We start from the raw sequence: 10,286 nt of genomic DNA on the forward strand, positions 1-10,286 counted from the left end.
GATGGTATGTTCTTGTGTTTACATTTCCGCTTGTTTTAAATTGTCCGTTTTTCCCCTTTGGATTATCATTGATCAGGCACCACGGGGAGCAGCCCACATAAATGTAACAGCACCAAACACCGGATCATATCCCCCAAAGTGGACATCCGACTCACTTCCTACTCTGCCTTAACCGAAGTGCAAAACCTCTCGGGCACCGAGATCAAGAACGAGGAGGATGACAGTAAGAGTGAGAGTGAGAGAAAGGTGGTGAAATTACCCAAAGCTGCCCTCCAGCTGAACGGGGGCAGCCGCGAGGCATCGCCCCCCAGCGCCCTGGAGAGTGCTGAGTCCGAGCAGGAAGCGCCGACCGCCCGTACCAACGGCTACTACGACAGGGAGCTCACCTCCGTCGCCATAGCCACCACTGTGCCAAATCTCACGGTGACCTGCAGCTTACCTCAGAACGCTGTTATTTTAATGACCGGAATCGGGGACAAACCCGTCTCGTTGACGCCCAGTCAGCAGCTGGTTGCTGCCAACCCCACCAGCCAGGGTTTGCCACTGAGCGGACGCGACCTGCCCCTGGCCCCCCCAGCCAGCGCCATCGGCCTGGCGCTGTTGCCCAGCTCCGTGGGCGGCCTCATCTTCTCGCAGGCCAACATGGACACCTCCGAGCCCCACGCCCCGGCCTTCGACCCCGACTCGTTCCTCAACAGCCCCAAGCAGGGTCAGACCTATGGCGGGGGGGCGGGCGCCCGGCCGCCGGGGGCGTTCCCTTCGGCCAGCTTGTCCGATTCCGGATTTCCCAACGGCGACCTGAAGGAGGAACCAGATTTCCAGAGCGGGAATTTGGAACCAGCCCCGGCGGCAGCAGCAAGGTCAGATTATCGAATCCCTCCCTCCTCCCGCAGAGCACCCCAAAATTCAAGCCTGGTTTCGGTGACCCGGACGTTCTCCGAGACTGCGGAGGGGAGCTTCGTGACGAGCGAGCTCAGCTCCAGTCCTGTCCTGGAGAAGATGGACTACAGTAATACGGAGCCACCTAAAAACTACACCAGCGTGTTCGGCAAGCGCACCCCAACCTGTAGCCCCCTCCCTCCGTCCCAGAACCGTTTCTTTATCGAGGAAGGACAGAGTAATGCCGGTGCACCGACTGCATCTCCGGTTCTCCCAGAGAGCTTGAAGGTGGAAGCCATCTCCCAGTTGGCACAGGAGCACGGTAACGGTGCCAGTGTGAAGGAAGAACTCCAGCCCTCCTTGCCGATGGCTGCTTTCCAGGCCGTGGCCCCAGAGGTGGAGATGTCCGTCGACACAGCGCCGCAGTTGAACGGAGACGCCGAGATGGCAAAGGCGCAGAGGAACGTGGAAATGGAGCCAGCCGTCAAATCGGAAGGCCAGTACGATGGAAGGGGGAGGGCGGTGGACGGCGATGGGCCCTTGAGCCTGCCGTGCAGTCAGGTGACTGACCTGTACACCATAATCCAGAACGACCTGTCCTCTTCCTCCGTGTCCTCGTCCAACATCGACCTCAACATCGACCACTTTGACATCTCCTTTGACAGCCAGTTCCCCGACCTGATGTCGGAGTTCATGACCGACAGCAGCACCGACACCGCTGGCGGATTCGCGCAGTACGGCCGCAGTCCCACCCCCCCCACGCCGGCAGACAGCCCAGGGCAGACCGTCTCCCCCAATTACCCCGAACTGTCTTCTCAAATGGGCGGCTACTGCCCGCAGCAGCAACAACAACAACCAGAGGCTCCCCGGGAGCTGGTGAGTGCGGCCAACGACATTCCATTTACCGAGGTGCTGGTAACTCCATCAGATTCTACACAGGCGTCACCTGGAAACGCGACAGGCAGAGACCAGGGCGTAACCATCACAGACTTCTCGCCAGAGTGGTCTTATCCTGAGGTAAGGTGCTTTGCTTGCCGTGGAAGCATCGTGTGTTCTCTCTATCAGCCTCTGTTTCCTGCCCCTCCCGCCTTGGGCTATTTACTGAACAGCCATTTTCTCCCCGGACAATGTTCTCTGACGTGTGGGATCTGTTGCGGGATGACGTACAGGATTCTCCGAGGGTTGGTTTGACAGGGTCGATGCTGAGAGGATGTTTCCGCGTGTGGGAGAGTCTAGGAGCAGAGGGCAGAATCTCAGAGTGAGGAGGGGTCGCCCATTTCAGACCGAGATGAGGAGGAATTTCCCCCCCCTCTCAGAGGAATTCTTCACCGCAAAGCTTTTTGTTTTTTAAATTTAGAGTACCCAATTATATATTTTTTCCGATTTGAGGGGCAATTTAGTGTGGCCAATCCACCTACCCTGCACATCTTTTTGGGCTGTGGGGGCGAAACCCACGCAGACACGGGGAGAATGTGCAAACTCCACACGGACAGTGACCCAGGGCCGGGATCGAACCTGGGTCCTCAGCGCCGCAGTCCCAGTGCTAACCACTGCGCCGCCCCCTTTGCCGCAGAGCTGTAGAGGCCGGGTCGTTAAGTATGTTGTTATGGGCCAGGGTTTAGAAACTCCAAAGTGTATTATGGAGTCCCCCTGACCGACGACCTTTATGTTGAACGTGGCTCGGATGCACACAAGGGCCTCCCCTTCAGCTGTGATTCAACAGTCGACCCAGACACTTCCATCAAAACAAGGTTTATTCTCAGAACTTAGTTAACATTTATATGTAAACACAGCAAGAATTTTTATCAATTACAAGCATAAAGGCCCCGCACATCTACAGTAATCTATGTATAACCCTTAATGCATTCCCCCTTAACTGTTCCAATTCAAAAACAAAATCCACGGTAGCACAGTGGTTGCATAGTTGCTTTACAGCTACATGGTCCCAGGTTCGATTCGCGGCTTGGGATCACTGTCTGTGCGGAGTCTGCACGTTCTCCCCGTGTGTGCGTAGGTTTCCTCCGGGTGCTCCGGTTTCCTCCCACAGTCCAAAGATGTGCAGGTTAGGTGGATTGGCCACCTAATTACAAGATGATCAGAGGATTAGATAGGGTGGACAGTGAGAGCCTTTTTCCTCGGATGGTGATGTCCAGCACGAGGGGACATAGCTTTAAATTGAGGGGAGATAGATATTGGACAGATGTCAGAGGTAGGTTCTTTACTCAGAGAGTAGTAGGGGTGTGGAACGCCCTGACTGCAACAGTAGTGGACTCGCCAACACTAAGGGCATTTAAATGGTCATTGGATAGACATATGGATGATAAGGGAATAGTGTAGATGGGCTTTAGATTGGTTTCACAGGTCGGCGCATCATTGAGGGCCGAAGGGCCTATACTGCGCTGTAATGTTCAATGCGGGGCTGGTTTAGCACACTGGGCTAAATCGCTGGCTATTAAAGCAGACCAAGGCAGCCCAGCAGCACGGTTCAATTCCCGTACCAGCCTCCCCGAACAGGCGCCGGAATGTGGCGACTAGGGGCTTTTCACAGTAACTTCATTGAAGCCTGCTCGCGATAATAAGCGATTTTCAGTTCATTTTTCATTAAACTTGCCCCTTAGTGTCCAAAAAAGGTTGGGTGGGGTTATGGGGACAGGGTGGAGGTGTGGGCTTGGGTAGGGTGCTCTTTCCAAGGGCCGGTGCAGACTTGATGGGCCGAACGGCCTCCTTCTGCACTGTACCTTCTATGGTTCCAAACCCAAAAACACTATTGAAAGACGCGGCCTCTGTATTCTCACGTGACTAAGACAGGGTCCTTGTGATTCTGATTTCAACCAGCAGATTTTAATTCCTTCCGGAAAGCAATTATATCTCCAAAGCCAACACCCCAAGGTGATTTTTACTGGGACAGACGATGTAAAATGAAATTAAAGAGAGGGACGGGCCAAAACACTTTGGTTCTCCTGTCTGTCGTCCACAGCAGTCAAAATGAAAATGAAACCAAAAACAGCTCACAGAGCCACAGCCCAGCTCCGCCCACACAATGACATCACTGAAGCCATGCGATAAGACAAAACCTTTCTTAAAGGGACACTCCCACGGCAGTGTGCGAGGCGAAGGTGGACAGGGAGGGAATCGAGGGTCCCGGGGATTAGGCGGGAGAGTGGAGTTGAGGATTGATTGAATGGCGGGACAGACTGGATGGGCCGAATGGCCCACTTCTCCTCCTCCCTCTTATGGGCAGCACTGGCTGAAACCCAGATTGTGAAGGAAGTCAGGAAGTGTTAATTTGCAGGTTAATAATAATAATCGCTTACTGTCACAAGTAGGTTTCAATGAAGTTACTGTGGAAAAACCCCTAGTCACCAAATACCGGCCCCTGTTCGGGGAGGCTGGAACGGGAATAGAACCCGCGCTGCTGGCCTTGTTCTACATTACAAGCCAACTGTTTAACCCACTGTGCTAAACCAGCCCCTTGACCGGGAAGGAGCCAGATTATCTGGGTAACTCGCAGAGACACGACGGGCGCAGTGGGGCCGAATGGCCTCCTGGTTTCTGTGTGGATGGGGGTGGGGGAGGCGAACGTTGGGGTGACTGATCTTTAGAATTCTCACTGTCCGCGTGCAGGAGTTAACCGCGTCCAGCCTCCTGGTGACTCCCCTCAGCCCAGTCCGGCTCAGCAGATATTGGGGCAGATACTGCCCGGTGCTCCCATCGGCAACACAATCCGTCTGGGGGGACAGCGAGCAAGTTGGAATTGAAATAAGCTCCTGTAAATGCTGCAAGCTGAGGAATAGCCGGCAGGTCGGGTAGGGAGGTATTCCTCTGGTCCTGTGCTGTGTTAAGCAGCATGGTTTAATTGGGTTTGAGTGTGTGATTAACGGTCCCCTGTCTCACTGTGCCACAGGGTGGGGTCAAGGTGCTGATCACTGGCCCCTGGGACGATGGCAACGATCGCTACTCCTGTACGTTTGATAAGATTACAGTTCCGGCGTCGCTCATTCAGCCTGGTGTCCTGCGGTGTTACTGCCCAGGTAGGTAGCCCTCTTACTGACTTACAGAATCTTGCCATGTTACCGAATGAGGGAACAGGTTCGAGGGGCAGAATGGCCTCCCCCTGTTCCCCATGATCCTGGCTGCGTGGCTGGTAAGGTTTGTCATTCAGAGCAGATATTACCTGGAATAATAAACTCTTTACCTATTCCATCGTGACATGGAGTGACAGCCGACGCTGGTTCAATAACTTCATTTGGATGTCATTAATCACGGAAAACAGTTCGAGATGTTCTGATGTGGGAAAGCACTCCAGAAAATCGATAAAGTTGTGTGTCAGAGAGAGGGCACGCGAGAGAGAGGGCACGCGAGAGAGAGAGGGCACGCGAGAGAGAGAGGGCACGCGAGAGAGAGAGGGCACGCGAGAGAGAGAGAGGGCACGCGAGAGAGAGAGGGCACGCGAGAGAGAGAGGGCACGAGAGAGAGAGGGCACGCGAGAGAGAGAGGGCACGCGAGAGAGAGAGGGCACGCGAGAGAGAGGGCACGCGAGAGAGAGAGGGCACGCGAGAGAGAGAGAGGGGCAGCGAGAGAGAGAGAGGGGCAGCGAGAGAGAGAGAGGGGGCAGCGAGAGAGAGAGGGGCAGCGAGAGAGAGAGAGAGGGGCAGCGAGAGAGAGAGAGAGGGGCAGCGAGAGAGAGAGAGAGGGGGCAGCGAGAGAGAGAGAGAGGGGCAGCGAGAGAGAGAGGGCACGCGAGAGAGAGAGAGGGCACGCGGGGGCTGGGAGATAGGTTCTCACAGGGAGTAAGATATCAGAGTTGACGACACTGGGAATGGAGGCCTGAGTGATTCACTCGAGAGTATTGATCACCATTCCCTCTGCGGTGATCCTTGCCTTCGATCCAGGTTCATTGTCAGGCAGCTGGGGAGAGAAAGGGCAAGAGAATGAAGTGTCTCTCTGTGTGAGGTGGGGAGATATCTCCTCGGTGCTGTTACTCTGTGGCGGAGGAGATGGGCTGAATCAGTTCTCCATCTTGCAGTGTTTAAATAGGTTTTTCCCCCCCCCCCCAGCCCCCCCAGCCCCCTCCCCCCCCCCCCCAGCCCCCACCATCTGACCCGTCCCCACCTGTTCCTTGTCAATGGGATTTGAGGCCGTTCTCTTGTTTTGTACTTTCAGCCCATGAAGCTGGCCTGGTGAAGCTGCTGGTGGCCCTGGCGAACCACTTCCTTTCCAACTGGGTGCTGTTTGAATACAGAGCTCGGAATTCCCTGGCGATGCCCAGCTCTCAGCTGGACTGGCTGTCACTGGACGGTAGGGTGGAAGCTTTGTCCATGTGTATACCGATACTTTCCGTCTCTCCGTGACCAGTGCCCGAGAGCCTGGTGTCCGTGTGTGCGATGCAGTGGGGAACACGGCGGACAGGGGTGTACCAGGCGTGTGTCGTTATGGGGGATGTGTCGTAGTTACGGGGCATGTGTCGTACCTACGGGGATGTGTCGTAGTTACGGGGGATGTGTCGTAGTTACGGGGCATGTGTCGTACCTACGGGGATGTGTCGTAGTTACGGGGCATGTGTCGTAGTTACGGGGGATGTGTCGTACCTACGGGGATGTGTCGTACCTACGGGGATGTGTCGTAGTTACGGGGCATGTGTCGTAGTTACGGGGCATGTGTCGTACCTACGGGGATGTGTCGTAGTTACGGGGATGTATCGTACCTGCGGGGGATGTGTCGTTATGGGGGATGTGTCGTACCTACGGGGATGTGTCATGGGGGATGTGTCGTACCTACGGGGATGTGTCGTACCTACGGGGCATGTGTCGTAGTTACGGGGCATGTGTCATAGTTACGGGGGATGTGTCGTAGTTACGGGGCATGTGTCGTACCTACGGGGCATGTGTCGTACCTACGGGCATGTGTCGTACCTACGGGGCATGTGTCGTACCTACGGGGATGTGTCGTACCTACGGGGATGTGTCGTACCTACGGGGATGTGTCGTACCTACGGGGCATGTGTCGTAGTTACGGGGCATGTGTCGTAGTTACGGGGGATGTGTCGTAGTTACGGGGCATGTGTCGTAGTTACGGGGGATGTGTCGTACCTACGGGGATGTGTCGTAGTTACGGGGGATGTGTCGTAGTTACGGGGCATGTGTCGTAGTTACGGGGCATGTGTCGTAGTTACGGGGGATGTGTCGTAGTTACGGGGCATGTGTCGTAGTTACGGGGCATGTGTCGTAGTTACGGGGCATGTGTCGTAGTTACGGGGCATGTGTCGTAGTTACGGGGCATGTGTCGTAGTTACGGGGCATGTGTCGTAGTTACGGGGCATGTGTCGTAGTTACGGGGCATGTGTCGTAGTTACGGGGCATGTGTCGTACGTAAGGGGCATGTGTCGTAGTTACGGGGCATGTGTCGTACCTACGGGGGGATGTGTCGTACCTGCGGGAGATGTGTCGTACCTACGGGGGATGTGTCGTACCTGCGGGGATGTGTCGCAGTTACGTGGGATGTGTCGTGTGTCAGACACTTTTACGTAAGTGTCATACTTACGGGGGGGTGTGTCGTACTTACGGGGGATGTGTTGTAGGTTACGTGAGGGTTTGTTGTGTTAGGACTGTATTCGCTGGAGTTCAGAAGAACGAGGGGGGATCTGATCGAAACCTATCAAATTCTAACAGGACTGGACAGGGTAGATGTAGGAAGGATGTTCCCGATGGGGACAGGGTAGATGCAGGAAGGATGTTCCCCGATGGGGACAGGGTAGATGCAGGAAGGATGTTCCCGATGGGGACAGGGTAGATGCAGGAAGGATGTTCCCGATGGGGACAGGGTAGATGCAGGAAGGATGTTCCCGATGGGGACAGGGTAGATGCAGGAAGGATGTTCCCGATGGGGACAGGGTAGATGCAGGAAGGATGTTCCCGATGGGGACAGGGTAGATGCAGGAAGGATGTTCCCGATGGGGACAGGGTAGATGCAGGAAGGATGTTCCCGATGGGGACAGGGTAGATGTAGGAAGGATGTTCCCGATGGGGACAGGGTAGATGCAGGAAGGATGTTCCCGATGGGGACAGGGTAGATGCAGGAAGGATGTTCCCGATGGGGACAGGGTAGATGCAGGAAGGATGTTCCCGATGGGGACAGGGTAGATGTAGGAAGGATGTTCCCCGATGGGGACAGGGTAGATGCAGGAAGGATGTTCCCGATGGGGACAGGGTAGATGTAGGAAGGATGTTCCCGATGGGGACAGGGTAGATGCAGGAAGGATGTTCCCGATGGGGACAGGGTAGATGCAGGAAGGATGTTCCGATGGGGACAGGGTAGATGTAGGAAGGATGTTCCCCGATGGGGACAGGGTAGATGCAGGAAGGATGTTCCCGATGGGGACAGGGTAGATGTAGGAAGGATGTTCCCCGATGGGGACAGGGTAGATGCAGGAAGGATGTTCCCGATGGTGGGGGGGGGTGTCCGGAACCAGGGGCACAGTCTGAGGATATGGGGTAGACCATTTCGGACAGAGATGAGGAGATATTTCTTCACCCAGAGAGTGGTGAGTCTGTGGAATTCATTACCACAGGAAGTAGTTGATGCTGAAACACTGAATATATTCAAGAGGCTGCTGGATATAGCCCTTGGGGAGAATGGGATCAAAGGCTATGGGGAGAAAGCAGGATTAGGCTATTGAGTTGGATGATCAGCCATGATGGTGATGAATGGCGGAGTGGGCTCGAAGGGCCGAATGGCCTCCTCCTGCTCCTATCTTCTATGTATTGATGAGAGCTGTATTTCTGGGCAGGATTATGCAGAAACAGACGGGACTTTGATGTTTCAAATATATTTTCTTATCAGCATCCACTCACCCCAGCCTTTTTGAACAAACCTTCTCTCAAATCTTTGCTGTTATATCGTTTGCAATACATTCAGCGGGCGAGATTTAGATTCACCCTGTGACCTGGGAGAGCTCATAGAATTTACAGTGCAGAAAGAGGCCAATCGGCCCATCGAGTCTGCACCGGCTCTTGGAAAGAGCATCCTACTCACGCCTCCACCTTATCCCCGTAACTCAGGAACCCCACTTAACCTTTTCAGACACTAAGGACAATTTAGCATGGCCAATCCACCCTAACCTGCACGTCTTTCGGGACTGTGGGAGGAAACCGGAGCACCCGGAGGAAACCCACGCACACACGGGGAGGATGTGCAGACTCCGCACAGACAGTGACCCAGCCGGGAATCGAACCTGGGACCCTGGAGCTGTGAAGCCACAGTGCTAACCACTGAGCTACCGTGCAGACCCGCTCACTGCTGTATTCAGGCTTTGCTGCCCCGTCTGTGTGGAACACACTCGCTGTCTGTGTGGAACACACTCTGACCGTCTGGCAGTCTGTGTGGAGCGCACCCGCCATCTGGTGGCCACGAGCTTCCTCTGCAGCGTAGAATCTCCAGTTTCAGTGTTGGAGAAGCATTCAGATCGCTGTGATCTCTTCAATCGCGGCCCGTTCGTGGGGGCGGGTGGGGGGGGGGGGACCGCTGTAGGTACACCCACTGTGCTGTTAGGGAGGGAGTTCCAGGATGTTTCCCCAGTGACAGTGAAGGAACGGCCGATATATTTCCCAGTCAGGGTGGGGAGTGACTTGGAGGGGAACCTCCAGGTGGTGGGGTTCCCAGGTATCTGCTGCTCTTGTCCTTCTAGATGGTAGAGGCGGTGGGTTTGGAAGGTGCTGCCTAAGGAGCCTTGGTGAGTTGCTGTGGTGCATCTTGTAGACGGTACACACGGCTGCCACTGTGCGTCGGTGGGGGAGGGAGTGAATGTTTGTGGAAGGGGAGCAATCAATCACACGGCTGTCTCCGTCTCCATTACCCTCGCTCCCCCCGTCTCCATTACCCTCGCTCCCCCCGTCTCCATTACCCTCGCTCCCCCCCCCCCGTCTCCATTACCCTCGCTCCCCCCCCGTCTCCATTACCCTCGCTCCCCCCCCCCCCGTCTCCATTACCCTCGCTCCCCCCCCCCCCCCCCGTCTCCATTACCCTCGCACCCCCCCCCCCCCCGTCTCCATTACCCTCGGTGCCCCCGCCTCCATTACCCTCGGTGCCTCCGTCTCCGTTACCCTCGGTGCCCCAGTCCCTCACACACTCCTCCAGCCTCCGTCTCCGTTACCCTCGGACCGGGCCCATCACGTGGGGTCCCCTCCTCCAGCCTAAACCAGGGAACTGATAGCCCAGACTCACCCCCCCCCCCCGATAGCCCAGACTCTTCCCCCCCCCCCCGATAGCCCAGACTCACCCCCCCTCCCGATAGCCCAGACTCACCCCCCCCCCGATAGCCCAGACTCCCCCCCCCCGATAGCCCAGACTCCCCCCCCCGATAGCCCAGACTCACCCCCCCGATAGCCCAGACTCACCCCCCCGATAGCCCA

At 55.9% G+C, this 10,286-nt stretch overlaps 1 protein-coding gene across 1 annotated transcript in view; it reads left to right on the top strand.

The window, feature by feature from the left end:
- The window catches only part of LOC119958415 (calmodulin-binding transcription activator 2-like), a 46,882-nt gene extending 40,627 nt beyond the window's left edge, over window positions 1-6,255 (top strand). Inside the window, exons 8-10 of the mRNA XM_038786936.1 lie at window positions 77-1,896; window positions 4,784-4,910; window positions 6,043-6,255. Coding sequence (XP_038642864.1) covers window positions 77-1,896; window positions 4,784-4,910; window positions 6,043-6,230 — 2,135 coding nt within the window. The 3' untranslated portion in view covers window positions 6,231-6,255. The remainder of the gene's footprint in view (window positions 1-76; window positions 1,897-4,783; window positions 4,911-6,042) is intronic.
- The last annotated feature ends 4,031 nt before the right edge of the window (window positions 6,256-10,286 follow it).

This window comes from Scyliorhinus canicula, chromosome 29 (assembly GCF_902713615.1).
Source record: "Scyliorhinus canicula chromosome 29, sScyCan1.1, whole genome shotgun sequence".
NCBI lineage: Eukaryota > Metazoa > Chordata > Chondrichthyes > Carcharhiniformes > Scyliorhinidae > Scyliorhinus > Scyliorhinus canicula.